The sequence below is a fragment of the Microplitis demolitor genome, chromosome 3, assembly GCF_026212275.2.
Source record: "Microplitis demolitor isolate Queensland-Clemson2020A chromosome 3, iyMicDemo2.1a, whole genome shotgun sequence".
Classification (NCBI taxonomy): domain Eukaryota; kingdom Metazoa; phylum Arthropoda; class Insecta; order Hymenoptera; family Braconidae; genus Microplitis; species Microplitis demolitor.
In genome coordinates this window covers 20111521-20130692 of record NC_068547.1, presented here as the reverse complement: position 1 = coordinate 20130692, position 19172 = coordinate 20111521, and the positions used below count along the sequence as shown (strand labels likewise).

The 19172-nt window shown below is 28.6% G+C and overlaps 2 protein-coding genes across 3 annotated transcripts; one reads left to right on the top strand and one right to left on the bottom strand.

Moving 5' to 3' along the window:
- Window positions 1-685: 685 nt before the first annotated feature.
- Window positions 686-18644, bottom strand: LOC103574518 (dual specificity protein kinase splA). Of its 2 annotated transcripts, none has more exons than XM_053737262.1 (4): window positions 18397-18644; window positions 3234-3493; window positions 2682-2801; window positions 686-2617 (listed from the first exon to the last, which is right to left on the bottom strand). In XM_053737262.1, exons 1-4 carry the CDS (start codon window positions 18415-18417, stop codon window positions 1750-1752), a joined length of 1269 nt encoding a protein of 422 aa, XP_053593237.1. In that variant the 5' UTR covers window positions 18418-18644; the 3' UTR covers window positions 686-1749. The 2 variants fall into 2 exon arrangements, with proteins under 2 accessions (XP_053593237.1, XP_008552201.1); XM_008553979.2 differs by lacking the exon at window positions 18397-18644 and adding an exon at window positions 13786-14379.
- LOC103574517 (odorant receptor 43a-like) lies at window positions 5349-7340 on the top strand. Its single transcript, XM_008553978.2, has 5 exons — window positions 5349-5707; window positions 5766-6158; window positions 6233-6437; window positions 6538-6693; window positions 7262-7340. Exons 1-5 carry the CDS (start codon window positions 5349-5351, stop codon window positions 7310-7312), a joined length of 1164 nt encoding a protein of 387 aa, XP_008552200.2. The 3' UTR covers window positions 7313-7340.
- Window positions 18645-19172: the final 528 nt, after the last annotated feature.

Here is a 19172-nt window from a genome sequence, read left to right as displayed (position 1 = left end):
ATACGAGATCTTGATAAGATTAACTTACAAGAATCGGATACATTTTTTTCCCGTATAACGAGATCGAGATCGCTTATTAATTAAAAAAAAAAAATATTTTTATTTGAATCTTATTTAAAACAAAATTTTGATTTCTCCAACAAATTGATTATTATTAAGTACAGAGAAGAGGTAGTAAGTACATCTAAATAGTAAAACAAAAAAAAGAGAGTGAAAGAAAGAGAAAGAGAGAGAGAGAGGGAGCTGTCTAATTGTAAAAGTATACGTTGTAATTAATTTACGGGTACACAATTTCATTAATGCCCTGTGAACAAAGTGCATTAAAATATTTAATTAATTAATTATTATTATTAATAATTATTTTAATGCGTAAATTGTTTACTAAGCAAATGCACTGTGTTCATCAGGGCAACGACAGCACCTTATTAATCAATTAATTAATTATTAATTATATTGATTAATAGCATTATTTAATTTACAAATACGTCTTGTAAATTTGTTGATTAATTTTTTTTTTAAATACTTATAAAATATTAATTGACACTCATCACGTACACAATTAATTATGAGTTTCAATGTAGTGACATCAGACAAATTTTTAATTATTAATAAATAGAGTAAATAATTAATAAAATAAAATTTTTTAAAAATGCGCATTTTTTATAAATATTATTTTTTTTAATTATTTACTCTATTAATTTATAATTATAAATTTGTCTGATGTCTGCTACATTTACACTCATAATTAATCAATAAAATTAATTATCAAGTGATTTTAAATTTTTGAATTGATATTTTTTTTCGAATAACAAATTAAACGTCATAAAGTCTCATAAGAATGAGGAGCACGTAGTGATAATGAACTCGAGTCCAGTTTGAAAGAAAGTTTGGTAGAGAAATAAATGTCAATTGTTTCGACATGTTTGGAATATTTATAAAATAATTTTTCTCATTACTAGGTCACTAATCCAAAACAATGCGTATTACTTAAATAAATATGTGCGTAGGAAATACCAGTCTTCCGGTGTTTTTATATACATAAGAGAAAATCGCACGCAATAATTATTATCCGGATGTTACGAGTTTCCATTCGAGACAATTGAATCTTTGTATATTATGAGTTATTATAAAATATTCCATTCTTAAATCTTTAAACTTTTATCCTTTCAAACGTGCACTCAGTCGCGTTCCTTGTCAGATATTTGAGTCAAAAAAAATTAGTAGCCGAGTAAAAAAAAAAAATTGACAAGTAGGAATTGAATGTTGAGTTACTTGTTACTTGTTACTTGTCAACTATCTTCCTACGTGATCGAAAAAAAATATAATAATTGATAATCCTATTAAGTTTACTTCGCGCTATTTACGCTTGTGTCAAACTAACTTTTGGGTACGTCAGTATTTTTAAAATGACATGAAAAGACTTGGAGCACCTTTTTTTTCGTTCATACTAATCTCCAACTTAAAGATGGTTGACTAAAAACAATAATAATAATTATGAAATTATGGAAGCCGTATAAATAAATGATTGTGTGAACTTGAAGCGAAAAAAGGAGTAGATTATTAAATTATTTTTTAAATATAAATGGAGCACATTCACACATTTTGTCGTACAAACTCAACCGTAAAACTATCGACTGGCACGCCGAGTTAATTTTTATGAGTAAGGCATCTAGGACGAAGGCTCTTGACTAAAAATTCACAAAATAATTATTTTTTTAACGTATTAATTAATTATAAATTAATAACACATCAGTTCGCTTTAGGTGGCACGGGGTCGTATGGAGTGGCATCGAAACCTACGTAACGATTATTTTTTTTATGGACAAAACCATTTTGTCCGTCAGCTTTGTAGTAAACGACTCGTCTTATACCAAACGGATCTACGTAGCCAAATGACCCAATACTTTTGTCAGGTTGTTGTTCTTCTTCGTGATAGTGAGTCTTGAGATAGTACTGAAAACCATCAGCTGTTGTGTGAGTCCCGTCGTACTGTGGAAATTCGTATTCTGCTGGGGCTGATGAAATACCCTGAGAAAGTCGAGGTTGTCGAGCTCGAGGATTCGATGGTAGACTGTAGTAAACGGGACTTTTTGTTTCTTTTGTCTGGCTGTCTGATTTTTCAGTTGTGTAATTGGGTCGACGGGTGCGTATTTGTCTTGACGTCGTGTTAAAACGTCCTGACGCGAGGGCTGCGCGATATCTTCGATTATCTAGACGATAAAGTCCATAAGTTGACTTTGGAGTTACTTTTACTACTTCGTCATTATCATTGTTGTTGTTATTGTTATTGTTATTGTTATTATCATCATTAAGATTATTATTAGGATCTTCTGGCGGCTGTATTTCGACAGTCGGTGATCCAATGTAAGGATGAGATCTTCTGTAAGATCGATTATAAACTCGATAAGGTCGTATATAATTCGTTGTTATGGGCTTTGGCAATTCATTGGCAATTGCTATTGGTGTTATTGTCGTTGAGTAATAATTTGAACGTGGATAGGATGTTGTTGATGGTACAATGAATCTTCTCGAATTTTCTGATGGTGAATACGCTCGATATGGTTTTATTGTGTTGCTCTCAATACTGTTGCTCGAAAAATCTTGTAATACTGGTTGTCTAAAAAATAATAATATTTATTTAATTTTTGTTTATTTATTGATTAGTACTAATTAAAACATACCTAAATGGATTAGGAGGTCGACGTGGTTTAACTAGAATTCCACTTGTAGGTGGTACTCGTTTACTGGCAGCAACAGCGTCTTCAATAGGTCTATTTATTCCTACATAGACCGTCTTAGACCTGAAGTAAAAAATTTAGTTTTAGTAAATATTTAAATGATAAAGGTAAACATAATTATGTTCTCTATTTAATGAGACTTGTTGAGCCAACTAGTTGCTTGTTTTACTCGTCACGGTCGCGTATATAATTTAAGTGTTTAATGACCAGTAATAAACGACTATAATAATATAATAACAACCAGAATGTTTGTCTTCCTACGGAAATAAACCCAAGGTATTTCATAATAGTTTTTGTTTTATTGTAACCGTAATTTAGTCAGTGTGTTTTGCGGTTATTTTGTGGTAATTTGTGACCTTAATGACTAGCAAATAACGTGTGCTAAAAATTATAGATACTTTATTGTCATTAAATTTAATTGGGTAATTAAAGATTTGATAAAAAAATATTTTTAATTTATTGAGTGATAAATTATGAAGTAAAAAAAAAACTTACTTAAGTATTCTAAAGCCTTCGCGGTCGGCGATGTAATCTTTAATTCTTAAATAACCTAGAGGATCAAGCCATCCTTCAGTACCGACAACAGTACCGTCTTCAAGTCTTTTCTCTTTACGAAATTGCCCATTGAGTGTTTGAAATCGAAAGTATCTCTCTGGTCCCTCGTCAGTTTGAATGTGATACTGGGTATTTGGATTTACATTCCAGCCACTTCTTTGAGCTTCGATTTCGTCTGGTGTCAGACAAAATACCGAAATCTGAAACAAAAAATTAAATTAATTCAGGTATTCAGTAGCATTATAAATCACCTTGAATTTAAATTCAATGCTAATATACTTTTTATTTATATATTCAACTGGGTGTGAAAAAGTTTAAAAATTAAAGCTAAATCTATTTTTTATACATGTGGGATGGAAAAAAAATTTGATATCTTCATAATGATTTAATGTGACATAACAATGTCGTCGACTATTTCAGGACTTATCAATGTCAACATTTTGTCTACCTTACAGTTTATTAATATAAAACTGATAAATAATTATTGATGATGATGATGATTTTATTAAAAATCTGCATATTTATATTTGCATCGATTGTTCCATTAAGTCAAGGAGAATCATCATCAAGAGGCGTCAACAAGAATTGATCTTAATAAATATTGTATCGAGATCAAGTGCACACGCTTATTTAAATTATTCATTCAAAGGTGTTTACAAACTTAAAAAAATATGTACATAAATATCGAAGACAATTCGTAGGTGTATCGTAATTTAATTTGACTCGTAAAAATTAGTGGGCGTATGAAAAACCTCGAAATTATAATAAATGTTATTTACCTTGATGCGATCATGAAAAAATTCCACGTCCTTTATTTAATTCAAGGTCATCTTTATTAGATGATATATCTAATATATTGATATTACGAATTTGTGTGTGATCTTTTTTTCATTAAATCTATATTAAATCGCACAAAACAAATTAAGTTCAGAATGCATTCCGATTGATGTCAAGAATGCAAAAAAGAAAAAAACAATGTCAAGATGATTTCTCTCGTTGCTTTATTAAGTATTGCTCCTCGTGTATGACGAAAGATTGACTTAATTTGAGGGTAATAAATAAAAATAAAAAAAATTACGAGAACACAGTGATTATTTTCTTTTTTATTCCATCTTAAGTCTTGAAGTCACATCATGGAGTTTTAATATTGAGTTTCATTTGTACTCGTATGAGTTTATATATTCATGTATGTATGTACGTATGTATTTCTATAGTATTTCCATGGCGGTAAAGTTGAGTAAGCGAATACGAACTTACATGTTATGTTACATTACTACTATACGTCTCTCCGGGTTCTTTACGAGAGGCGTGCGTGGGATTGGGAAAGTCTCTGGCCTCCGGTCCATATTAAGAGATCCCATATCACCTGGTTGGCTTACGATGCCAAGAGACACATAATAAAATATATTAAATGATGTATTGCACTAATTTCTGCACGTACCCTCGTTACGTTTACTAATTTTATGCTTGAAAAGATATCAATATTTATAATGCATCAGAAATTAATACGGCGGTGGAAAGTTGTGTGTGTAATTATTTTGCGTACTCATCTATATCATTTTCACAAGCAGACATATCCTTGATTCATCCGTTGAAAATTTTTAAATCTTGCCCACGATTTTTTAAATACAAATTTTCGAAAAAATAGAAAAAAAAAAAGTCACCCTTAGACGGATTCATTATCTCTAAGAGCACAAGTAAAACTGTTCTTAGTAGATATTTTATTATTCAAAATCGATCGAAAGCCATAATAGCGAAAGGGATAAATAATTCACGCGACAATTTTCAACATATTCTTCAGCAAAACAATTTTTCGTAATTATTATTTTAATAATTCAAAATCGACTTTTCTGAAGTCAATTTCTATTGTATTTACTTTCCCTAAAACTGTCTATTATTAACATAAACGTTTGCAATTTACAAAATTGCACCAGGTGCATAATAAAGTTCAACAATTAACTGCAAATGTAAATGTACCCTAACCCTTCGGAAAAGTTTTTTGTACTCCCTATCAACCGATCGTCTTTACATTCGCTTGACAGCCATTGTCATCAAATGGTTATTCTAAAAGACATCTTCACAATATTATTTTACGTGGGTCTATGGAAGCCAGCAACTTGGCACGGATGGAAGTCCATTCTATACACTCTATATACAAGCTGTATTGTGATAATGGCGAGCACATTTTTGATAACTGAAGTGATGGATCTAATTTTCGTCACAAGTAATATTGTCGAATTTACGAACAATATTTTTATGATGTCTGCGGTAATTTCAAGCTTCATAAAAACGATTATTATTATCAGACATCGAAAAGTAATTACCGATATTATTGATATGTTAAAAATATATTTGTCGAAGATTAGTGAAAATGAAGAGATTATTATTATTGATCGTTATACTCGTTTGATCAAGTAAGTATTTTATTATATTTATCGATCAATATATATGTACATATGTATATTGTTTAAGATTCATGAATAGATCCTTTTTATGTACTGCATTATTTGGAGTTTCTCTAATGGTTTACGTAGCAAGTTCTGAAAATATATCACAACATATATTATTTTATCGTGCTTGGCTGCCTTATAATTATTCACAGCCCATGGCTTATTGGATGACAACAACAGGACAAGTTTTAACAATATATATTCTTACTATTATTTATACCGTTTTTATTTTACTATTTTCAGGTATTATGTTTAATATATGTGCTCATATAAATATATTTAAATATCATTTACAAGTAACATTCTCCGATAAATATTATCATTCATGCAATGATGAACGACGATGTATATCCAAAAACGATAATGATAAAAAAACTATCCATGATTACGTCGAAACGTATATTTCTATAAGAAGGTATTGTTATTCACAAAATATAAATTTATTTATTATCTATTTTTACAATGATTTAAATTAAAAATAATTCTTAGACTGTTCAATACGGTTAAAAATTTATTTTCATCTATAATGCTGTATCAGTATTCTGTGGGATCTATTATTTTCTGCACAAGTGCTTATAATGTGTTGCAAGTTGAATTATTTTCAGCACATTTTTTTTCAATTATACTGTACATGTTAAATATGATGACTGAATTATTTATTATTTGTATCACATGTAATGAAATAACTCTCGAGGTGATAGTTTATTATTATTTTTCATTATGCGGCATAATAAATTTTTCCTACTTTACTCCTAATTCATTTAATTTTTTTTTTAAATCAATTAATTTACTAGTTTCAAGGCGTTCCTAATGCGCTCTATCATAGCTTGTGGTATGCTACCGATAATCATAATAGAAAATCGATTGTGATAATGATGTCATACACACTTAAACCAGTTTATTTTACTTGCGGATACGTTATTGATTTGTCACTCGATTCATTTACGAATGTAGGTATTTTAATTTTTTTAAATACATAGGGTAGAAGTACTATTTCTGGCCAATGTTCCATTTTTGAACATTTAATACTTTATTTTAATTAATGAAAAGTATAGAACAAAAAAATTTGCACTTTAATAGTGTACGAAGAAAAATGATGGCTTGAAACCTACCAATTTTGAATATGCTGTCGACCAAACTTGAAACAGGAAGTTTAAGCATCCAAAAAGTTATTATGCCTATAAAATATTATTATGCCGCATCACAATTATTATAATGTGTAAAAGTGATTGTTTTTAAAGCTTATCGATAATTTTCTCGCGCGTAGTGAGTATTGTGATACAGCATTCTGTTTTTTCGTATGAGCTTAATAATTTTTTGGATTGCTAGGTTTTGAGCCAACATTTTTCTCCGTGTGTAGTAAAAGTATCTCTGAATACATTTAAAAATTTGATTATGTCACAAATTATTTTATTTAAATGATTGAAGTATCCAAAACTGGCCCTACAGTGGCCAAAAACGGTACCTCTACTCTACATTTACTAATAATGTTAAATTATCAATTTAATTTTTCTTTAGGTCCTCAAGCTTTCTTATAGTATTTATAATGTACTGCAAAATACTTTTTAGTTCTATAAAAAGTTTAATTATAGCATTAAGCTAAACCAAAAAATAACGAGTTTTTATTTTTGTCTACTTTATCGCATCTTTGTTATAATCGCGTCTATATGTATAAAAAATATGAATATTATAAGGTTTGTTATCTAGATTAAACGTTATATAATTAACCAAATAAAAATTTTCATTTTTTAAAAAATTTTTTGATGTCTAGAATTTTTGAAGATATCAGATCTAAAAAATATTATCGAGCCACATCATATTATACACCACAGCTATATATGTGTAAAAAATATGAATGCTATAATGTTTGTTATCTAGATAAAATATTATAGACATGAGAAAATAGTGAACTAAATATTCTATCTGTCATCTGCTACTGGCTGAGCTATTGAGATATTTATTTTTTATCTTTATCATCTTTAGGCGATTGAACGTTGATATGCATAAAAATATATACGGTTTCTCAGGATATTTGAGTGGTTTAAATGTACTCATATTCTTGTTTATAACGTCAAGTATGTAATTAAGTTTAAACGTTGGATGAAAAGAAATGTCACATTTTAAAAATAGAGAATGACTAGGAAGAAAATAAAGAATAAAAAAAAAAACACTTGTCAATTACGCGGTCGTTGGTCTACGAAGAGGTCTCATCATTTGATGATTATCCATTATACGGTTTGTCATTTGGCGCGGAGACTTAAAAATTATTTATTTATTTATTTATTTTTTTCATTATCGAGCGGTTGACGCCAGCGTGGGTGGTTAAATATCCTGAACACTTCCCACGACTATTCTATAAAGGCATGGAATAGTCTTTGGACTTCAATCTTTTACTCTTTCAGTCTTAGTCTTTGCCGGTATGAAGAATTATTGTGTATTATATCAAGAGAAAGGGTCGTATTTGCGGTTTAGGTGATAATGATTACATTACTTCTGATGATTTACTGACGGTGTTAGGTAACGGACACATATTTTTTCTTGATAATTATAAAATAGTTTTTTTTTCTCAGTTCTCAAATTCCTATTTGTTATTTTAATTTTAAAAAAATATATTTTTTTTTCTTCAGCATCTCATTGCATTGAATTTTTTTTTGGATTTTTTGAAATATTTGAGGCAAAAAAAATTCTGGTGTTTAATAATAAATTAAAAATTTTTTATAAATCATTTTTTATAATGAAATTAATATACATTTATTTGTTTGTTTTTATTTATATTTTGACATGAGTAAGTAGCTCTGATGAGCCTTATAATTTTTTCACTTTCTAAAACGGAAGTAGACTATTGTCACCGGTATAATATAATTATAGAGACTAAGACGGTTAGACGGAATAACTGAGTGAGTGTAACAACCAACGGGATGTAGCAACTCGCCCGAGAGTCTAGTAGACAGACAAGATTTAGGAATGCTGACAATTGAGATTGTGATTATGTAGACACGCTTTCATTGCACTTGATGGAAGATGTGTCGAATAGAAATACTTTTCTGTCTTGTCATTCATCACTTTTTTATTTTTCCTCATTCATCATAAATCTTGTTATTTATTTATTTTTTTTTCTGTAACTCAACAATCATTAACAATCGTCAATTTTATCCGTAAAAATTTAATCGAATTTTTAACTGTCTGTGTGGGAAATTTTTATTATTATAACTATTTGAATACGAGAAATTTTATTATCATTCAAAATTAATAAAACATTTTTTTTTTGACCTTTTCTTAATTTATTGTTATATAATTTTTTAAAAATCTATCATATAAACTTTCTTCTATATCAAAAAACTACCTATAAATTAATTTTGAATAAATCTGGTTATGAATGAATGAATGAAACTACTGGTTATGCAAATTACACTAATGTAAATATGATACGTTTTTGGTCACAACATAATTATTTAAATTTCCATATGACAGTATTTTTTTTTTTAACTTTTTATTCACAACTATCAGTCTTAAATAAGTTTAAATTTTAACAAGAAAATTATTGGTGATTAAAATTCAAATATCTTTCTCATAAATTTCTATTTTTAACTGAAATCAATCACTCGCTGCAATCTATTATCGTCTGTTCGTTATCGAAATGATTAATATTAGTTACTTAGCACATTTTATTGTTTGCATGTATATATATACTTATATATATAATGTGAGCACGTAACTCGAGTATGACAAAGTGCACCCATGATTGGCTCAAGGCCATTAGGTCATTTTGTATTCAATAGAGTACAAGAAGATCGATTGAACAATTAATTAATTTCCGGCAATCAATTCATTGTTTCATTCGTACAGTGTCAGTTTGCATTCTCAAGTAAAACATAATACAATGAATAAATTAGTATCATTTATTTTCATGGCCTTTGTTACTATCACGAATATATCAATGTCTTATGTCAAATTTATGTACATTAATTAATTAACCAATTAGCGATCACTTTCAACCTTTTTATTATATGTCAGTTTTAGTCTATTTTTTAATTTTTTTTTACAAAAATACGTCATTGAATGAAAATAATCGGATGTTAAGTAGATTTGTAGGAGGTTTTTTTAAAAGTACGGGATATTTGGTCACACCGAACTTATTTCTTTGTTTAGTTAAAGAAAATTTTTTCGTTAGATGACTTTTAAATTTTTTTAAAAACAAAAAGTAACCGGAAACATAAAATTACCGTAATTTGTTGTTAAATAAAATAATTGACATCACGAACTAGTAAAAAAAAATTTTTAAACAGCTTAAGACGACAAGTTTGTCTATTTGCTGAAGCAACGCCTTCCGTCAGTAAATTAAAAGTCAAGTAGTAAAATCAGCGAGAGAGAAGTGAAGAAGTATACGATAAAAATGACAAAACGATTTACCTAGAAGTCACATCACCGTAAGATTTCTCTTTTGTTGAGACTATTATCTGACAAAACCACTACCGAACGACTGTATTCTAGTGCAGCGAAAAAAAGCTCAAACTGCTTATTACGTAGCTGTTAGAGGTGAAGTGGCTTCCAGGTTAAGGTGAATGCCGAGGTAGAATAACAATTTTAAATCACGATAGTTTTTTATATTATTATTTTTATTTACATAGCAGATGTCTATATAAATATACTAAATCTACAAATAATTTATTTCTCATCATTATAAATCTATTCCTATTTATCTGTTAATTTTATTCCATAAAATCCAATCTAACGAATCATGTATTGCGCATGTCTTATACTTATAATACACATTAAATAATGTAATCACAATTATAATCATCATACTGTGCTAATGATTAAGACTTTAAGTAGTTTTATGTCTTATTTTCTTTCACACATTTACATACAAATAATCAAATGATTATGTAAGCTGGATAATTGACGATAACTATCCCTTTATACATTAACAAAAAAAATAATTCATCATGAGAAAATACATTTCTTATGTCTCAATCACAATAGAACGTATACATAAATAGATCTACGTACAATTTACTCTTATCTCACTTTTACGCCTCATTATTACGTGTCACATTTTTTAATTTTTTTTTTATTATTTTTCACATCTCCTTTTACTTTTTTTTTTTTTTTTTTATTAATATCGTTACGTGTTTCAGCAACTAACACGTTTGATGTTTATAATTATATAGCTATTGTCAACCGATAATTACAAATGGTAGCTTTTTAGCAAAACCGAATCATTTACTGTCACTTTTAAAAGACTGTAAATTATAATCACCATCTTAGGATGAACTAAATGGATTTTTTTTATTTCGCTGTGCAATCAACAAGATAAAATCCATCGCTTCTTTTATATCCGTTTTTTCACACACTAAATATATGCCGTAATTTAATCCTTATTCAAATTAATTTTTCTTTTTATTAATTTTTTATTGTTCATTAAATTCACCATTGAATTATAAAATTTATAATTTTAATTTTAATTTCGGGATAGCAAAATTAATACTCATTATTTTTCGTCAATTATGCATAAAAAAAAAAATTTCATTTTTGGAAGTGAGAAAAAAATAATGAGAGTAAAAAAAAGTAAAGGTACTTGATTGCTAATCGATTGAATCGATGTGCTCTGACTCAGCATGGACTAAAAGACCATATGTATGTATATTTGTTTATATATATGTAACATATACATTGAAAGCCCACTCTCGATTGCAATGGCCTAACCGTAATTGGAAGTGAGCGAGTCGTTTTGCATATGTGTTAATGTGTCCGTTTTATACAGTATTTAAGTATATGTATAAAGTACATACAAGTAGATTTGCGATTGGTCCTGTTGATGCTGCAGTACGTAACACCGTCGACCTCTAAACATAAGTATGCACTCAACATTTTGCCCAGGGCATTCAGATTCACGAGCGTGATTTACGATCATGAATCGTCACGCTGTAGATCCACGGTATTATGTCTTAGGCATTAATGTATGTGTATATAGAATATATAGATATAGATATTTGTATAGACAGAGAGAGAGAAAGAGAGAAAGGGTTCAAATATACTGCACAATAATAAGATGAGAGGATGTATAGAGAAAAGTGTACATATAAATATAAAGATATATATGCATATATATGCTGTTGTAAAGGAAATAAAGAGCCCTCTACTCAGAGAAGGCACGCGACGAGAGGATAAAGTTCATTGTCGAGGTCAGTTACCGGTCAGCCGGCGCAATTGCCTGATATGTTTGCATTTAATTCACATTCTTGAATATAAAGGCTTTACTTTTAAAGACCTTGAAAAACTATCAAGATTCAGAGAATTTATTTTTTTAAAGTTCAATGTTAAGGTCTTATTTATTTTGCCGATAGACGTACACGTATCATTATAAGTAAATTTATATGTCTTGAACGTATTATCGAAATTTAAAAATTTATGTGATTTATAGCTTCCATTATATTTTTTAAAATTTTTAATTGACAATAATTAATTTTCCTCATTAATTTAAAAAACTGCCGATATTTTATCATAATTATTTTTTAAAATAGAATATTACCGCGGTCATTATTTATTTGCAGACATAGAGGAAGTTATAATAAGAAAATGACATCACAAAAAATTGTCAATAAAAATAAAAGACCGGTTGTATTTGCAAATAGAGACTGAGGATCGGTGGCAATTTTAGTGGTAGAAAATTTAAAAATAATAACAACGGTATGCGGCAGAAATCGTGCCGTAAATCGGCAATATATAATGTTACTGCCGGTCATCGTACAGAGGGTCAAGGGTTACGCGAGGTAGGAACGATACCAGAGTGCTCGAATCGCTTGTTCTTGCATTACTCGACTAAAACATCAAATAACCAATACAATACACGTATATTTACAAGTACCAACAGCGAGTAAACTCATACACGATCTTCTACACACCCATGAATCTTTTTACAAATTCGCGATGCGATGGACTAGATTTAAGACCCCATTAAAATAAACCTGTCAGTTTAGAAAATTAAAGGCCACAGACGCACCATATCTCGGTTTTTTACTGCAATACGTTTTTACGATTTTCAACATTTTTTTTTTTTTTTAACGAGACATAAATAATGATTTTATTTTATTCCATAGTAATAGTAAATATTTATTTCGAGCAACTAAGTCACGCTTTTTATATCATAATTAAAAACGACAAGCTAAATTAATTAGATTTTACTGTATTATTATATAATTTTTTTTTATATATTTTTATCACGCGAGGCTCAAAAAATAATCATTTGATTAAAAATAAACTTCTTGAATTTTTTGAAAATCATCGATTTTCTTAGCGGGAAGTTTAAAAAAAAAAAATTCTAAAATAATGATTTAAAATTTGAATTATTGAATACAGGGTCAAAGCAATTTTTTAAATTAAAAAAATAATTTATAAATTATAGGTGTACTCTCAATTATTAAGCGTGAATTATTTTCTCATGCATTTGTCTAGAGTGGAGTGGTGATCGTTGTTTATAATGAAGTGAGATCAGTAAATCAGTGTGGCAATGGCATTTGATCCTTTCAAAGTGAACACGATCTCACGTGAATTTAAACTCAATAACGTTTTGTTTTATTTCATGTCGTCTTTCATCGGTTTTATTGATACCTACGACTCTATCATGTAAAATACGGCTCATTAATATTTATTTAATTGTACTTACACCGAGTAATTTTACTTTATATACTTGTGTATTTATTTATTTACTTGGTTGTTTGTTTACGAGGGACTAAAAAATTTTAATTATTGTAATTACGATTATTAAGTTTTCATAGAGTTGTAATCGATGTACCGTAAACCACGAGTGTAAGTATGAGCAGACTAGATTAAATACGGATATTTTAAGTGTTGAAGAGTAAGAGTAGAAGTTTTTATTCTAGCGTGACTAATTGTGAGAGACAATGTCTCGTTACTATAATAATCATACGATTTTACTTTTTAATATAAAAATTATAAATAATATTTTTCATAAATTTAATTTTCAAAAATTTTCTCAACTTAATTAATAAATAAATAATTAATTAAAATAATAATCTCACCCTAGTTAAATAAATTGCCGCAATTATCCAAACCTTCGACATTTCACAAAATAATTTCTCACTGGCCTCAGAAATATTTCTTCTTTGTGTTTTATTTCTTCAACAATAAATCAATCTCATGATTATTGTTTCCTCAGTTACCTTTTTTTTTTTTTTTTTTCTATTATCAATACCAATGCAGAGTAAACTCCGCGAATTTTGAATTCAAAATAAGACCGTTAAGTTTCTCTTTTGTACAGCGGTCACGAGGAAGTCTATTGGTGAGAAAAAATAAAACAATAAAAATAATTAAATTTGACACAAGAACTAAGCAAACAATGCACTAAAAAAAATAAATAAATAAATAACAACACAGCGTAGTCTATGCTCTGCTACCGGTTAATAGAGTTACAAGTTTATGTTGAAGTGGTAGCACGAGGAGAGGATGCGATACCGAGAGAGACTGAGGTACGACAACGTTTCCTCGCTATCACTTGGGCTGGCTGCACACTTAGCTTGCCTCCACCTTCGCTTCTTGGTCTCCAGCTTACTACGGTGCTATATATGTATATACTAGACTCTAGAGTGTAATATAATGTAACTAGATGGGCTTTGGTACCATACCAGTCAGCAACCCAAGTCACCGGGTGTCCGATACCAGCAAAGTTAATCCCTTCCTTTTTTAATTTAAACCTACACAGAAATAAAGAATTTTTTGGTGCGAAAAATTTTTACCTGACTCAAGAAATTTGCATTTTGAAAACAAAAATTTTCTTGGGGCGAAAAAAAAATTCTAGTCCTCAGAAAATTGTTTCTGCAATTCGTATACAAAATATTTCTTGCGCCGCTAAATCCTTTTTTTTATTGATCCTGAAGTTAGTAGACAAGTAACAATTTTTTGATTTTTTTTTCAACAAATAAATTGCAGAAAAAAAAAAATAAAAATATGCACATGTAGAAAATTTAATAAGCTATAAGTGCAATTTTTGAAAATAATTTTTTTTTTTATAATTTATCGGTTTAAATAAATTTCAAAAATTATTAAACGTCGGCTAACTTCAGTATCATTTTTTTATGATCCTGAGGTTAACAGACAATTCACGATTTTCAGATTTAAAAAAAAAAATAAAAACTAAAAATATGCACATGTAGAAAATTAAAAAAACTAAAGGTTGAATTTTTTGAAATATTTTTTTTTTTATAATTTATCGTTTAAAAAAAATTCAAAATTATTAGACCTTGGTTAACTTCAGTATTATTTTTCTTCTGTGTATAAGACTACAAGAAATAGATAGAAGTAGAGGAGCGATAGAATTTACTTATAGTCTAATGTGTGTATAAATATGCTTACATTACATTACACTACATTAAGTGTCCTCTGATTACGACCTACGCTTACATTCGATAGTTTTACTTTATTAATTTTAATTCTCACAGCCACTCTACTCGACTCTGCTAGATATTGAAAAAATAAATAATGAATAATGACAAAATAATTTGATAAAAATGAATTATAAGTGATGTAAATGATAAATTGTAGTGCTCGTCCTTGTATCGCTTATGGAGCATATCTTCGACCATAACAATATCGAGAGTTCATGGCAACTATTCGTAGCATTATTTATTTATCATAGAATTCATATTTTTTTTACGAATTATTTTTATAAAATTTAATAGACCACTTATGATTTTTATTTTTAATTATTAAATTTAAATGGCGGAATAAAATAATTAAGTAGAGTGTTTATTTGTAATAAAATGATACGGCAAGTGACGAGCATTATAATTAAAAGAGTTAGATGGTTAATGACTAAGTCAACGCGTTACCTTGTCGGTATTTCAAACTGTCACATACGTTCATTATATTCCAAGAACACGGGCATCTCAGGCGTGATTAGATCATACATTTTTTTTTTGACTTCGTCATCATCAAATGATTCCACATTATTCGTGCATAAAGACTTATAAGGCATTTAATTGATAATTAATTATATCATTTATTTAATGTAAGGAAATAATTTTATTATGAAGGTTGAATATTTGAATAATGGTTTTGATTAAATGCTCTTTAGTTAAGTTATTAAAGTTGTTTGTTTATAAGATTAAAAATTTCATTAAACAGACAGTTATACACGCCCTTTTGAATACAATGCAAAAGAGTACGCATTTAAATAAACTTTCGCGCTTATTATCCGGTACGTGGTCGCAGAAACTTATGTTTGTTGTATTCTTCGGTCGTCATAACCTTCTTACTCATACCTACTTATACACTAACCAACGTTATACATCTAAATGTGCGCAAATTATACTTTATATCGCGTGCTAATTTTATATTTAAATTTTCAATTATTTTTTTTCTTCCCATTAACAAAAAAAAAAATGATTATAATGATAATAGCGCTAATAAATTACGACGCACCTTTTATTGGTAGTGTAGTCACATTTAGCAACAGAGTAAGCGTGCGTAATTTATAATGCAATGAAAAGCGGAAGTTTACGGAAAATCTCGAAGATTATATAGGAAAAAAAAAAAAAATAAATAAAGATACGTAATAAAATTAAAAAAATAAAATAAAAAGTAAAAGAACGGTTTAGTGATGTTATCCGCTAGATTCGCAAGACGCGTGGGAGTGTGCTCGATTCTTTGATATTTTATTTTGTTCTTTAAACAAAGACCTACACCACACTGGTCTATGCAACAACACTAGACTCCTATACGTACGGGGACGATTAAGCCGCAAGCGAAACCCACGAGTTGTCTTTAGCTTGCAGGAAACTGTGCACGCGTGTACCCGATGTACGATCGTAAAACCCTTGGAACTTGTTTCCTTGCACTTTTTATTTATTTATCTAATTTTTTTTTACCGCAATAAAAATGATGAAGCGGAAGATAACGAGAAGGACATAAATTTAAGATGAATTAAATGAGTAATAAATTTAATTTAAAAATTCAAAGGATCGGTAACAGCAACTCTGGATTTGTTTATTTTCAAGGATTTTTAACATATATTTAATGTAACGCATGTGCGTCGTGGTTCTGCACACATATTTTCTCCTTCGTTTACTACAGCATATATATACTCTTACACCAAATTGCTTTCACTTTTACGAGCGGCAGAATAAACTTAAACTCTGTGTAGATGCTGGGAGAAATATAACGAGGCGCCGGATATACAATCTGCGGATACATGCTACACAGTGTCAGTAGTAGGGCCGTTGCTTTGGGTCTCAAAAGTATCCCAATGTAAAGATTTGCTATTTTTCGGCATCTTTGTAAAGTATAGATAAAGTTTGCAAGATTTTATTTAAATGTAGCACCCGAGGGTATTTTGACATCAATTTAATGTGACAAAAAGAAAGCTTCACATTCACTAATTTTAATGGGTGGTCAGGTCAATATACAGACTTTGTTACTATATTTATTATCGGAGATTGTTTGTGATCTTGATCTAGAGAAAGTTTTAGTTTTAAACATTGGGTATATATATTATTGGTGTAATTTTTAGTTATTAAATAATCAATTTTTTATGTTATGAGAATTTTATTTTTTCTTGTATTTATTTATGAGATATATAAATTTGAAAACCTTGACTAAAATTTGAAGTATTTTTTATCAGAATATAAAAAAAAAAAATTGAATTAATTTTACGTGAATTTAAGATAAATTTTATTTCCTATATAAAACAAATTGTAATTACAATTTTTATTTATAAAAATCTAAAAATAAATTTGAAAGTATTTTGGCGGTTGATTTAAATTCAATAGACGTATTGGTTGTACGCCACGCGTATTATAGTGAATATGAACCTTTGACCGAATTTAAATGATGATCAAACAATGACATACCAAACAACACGACACAATGCATGTACATTTGATTTGTAGGATACAACTCTGACACAACATAATTGAGAGGTACAGGTGCACTTCTCAATATATATGTACATATATATATATATATATATATATATATATATATATATATATATATATATAAATACAATTTATTCGAATGTTCGGATAACTAATGGGTGTGTCTTTTAAAATGTTCAGGCCTCACGGGAGCACAGACCTAAATAAAAGTAGTTTTTGACTTGTAAGGTGATATAAATACCAAGAAGTCCATTCTGTTAAATATATTTTTACCTTCTACGATTAAAAAAATTTCTCACACCCATTACCTATTACCATTTTTTTGTTAAGCTTTTGAAAAATAATTTATTATTTATTATTTATAAATTACATAACATAAATCGATTGTTTTCATCGCGTCGATATAAAATAATGAAAACTTGTAATTAAAATGACATATTTATAATTTTATTTATATGTGTTGCGTATTCAGAAGGTTTATTATTATTTTTATAAATTATTGTCGGGTATGATCTGCAATAAAATTCTCAAGTTCATATATATTTATATTGTGTATAGACGTATATATATGACGAAAGGTTTAGCATTGATTACATCCGTCGATTAGGATTACAGTCTCAGAAAATAAAGAATAAAATTCTTCTTATACTTCAGTGCAATAGCGTGAGAATAAATATTAACCCATTTTTCATATAAATATAAATAGAGATGTATCAATGAAAAAATAATTATCGTTAATAGAAAAATTAAATCACTTACCAGAAGTAAAAAAAAATACATGTTTGAATTTATATGAATTTATCAAATGATAATAATTAGAAAATTAATTTTTTGTCTAAACATTTGAGTTGATATTAACGCGAATTTTATTTCGAAACAAAAATAATTACTTTTATTTATCTATTTATTTATATATAGATTTTTTTTTTTAAACTGACACTTGAGAAGACTTTCGGTAAAATATGATTGGGGAATTATTAAAGAATGAGAAGCTGTCATATGGTGGATTAATCGTACTGAAGCACTGAACAGACTAGTCACATTAAAAGCCGGATTGCAGAACTGATTCTTTTACGGGGGCAGTGAGTGAGTAGTTGGCAGGAGGGCCGAACTGGCCTCACGCCTTCGCAATTCTCCTTTTTCAGTTTAAAGTTAAAATAAAAAATAATAAACAGGCAAATAATAAAATGTGTGATGTCTCTCTTCAGGTATTGTCCGTCTGTGCCGACTTATGCGGACATCTCAATTTTTAATCCTAAAAAAAATAATTCCTATTATAATAATCGTAACTTGGACTGATGAAACTGATTTGTTTTAATCACAATATTTTATACGGAAGTATTTTCAGTCGGAAGTCATTTTTAATTATTTTATTTTTTATAATTATTAAAGTTATAAGAATCTGGTTTTAGTAATGATTGATTACTAATAATGATAAGCAATTGATTACTAGTTATGAGTTGATTATCTGGACAAGAAAATATTTGAATAAATAAATAGAAACCCCGAGTTACATAACTGGTCTATGTACTTGA

Bases quoted from the DNA above. Each gene is read 5' to 3' on its own strand.
- LOC103574517 (XM_008553978.2), top strand. From the start codon at position 5,349: ATGGTTATTCTAAAAGACATCTTCACAATATTATTTTACGTGGGTCTA. The intron at 6,159-6,232 runs GTATTGTTATTC...AATAATTCTTAG, and splicing joins ACGTATATTTCTATAAGAAG to ACTGTTCAATACGGTTAAAA. The intron at 6,438-6,537 runs GTGATAGTTTAT...TTAATTTACTAG, and splicing joins GTAATGAAATAACTCTCGAG to TTTCAAGGCGTTCCTAATGC.
- LOC103574518 (XM_008553979.2), bottom strand. From the start codon at position 13,827: ATGTCGAAGGTTTGGATAATTGCGGCAATTTATTTAACTAGG. The intron at 3,494-13,785 runs GTGAGATTATTA...TTTTTGTTTCAG, and splicing joins CGGCAATTTATTTAACTAGG to ATTTCGGTATTTTGTCTGAC. The intron at 2,802-3,233 runs GTAAGTTTTTTT...TTTTTACTTCAG, and splicing joins GAAGGCTTTAGAATACTTAA to GTCTAAGACGGTCTATGTAG.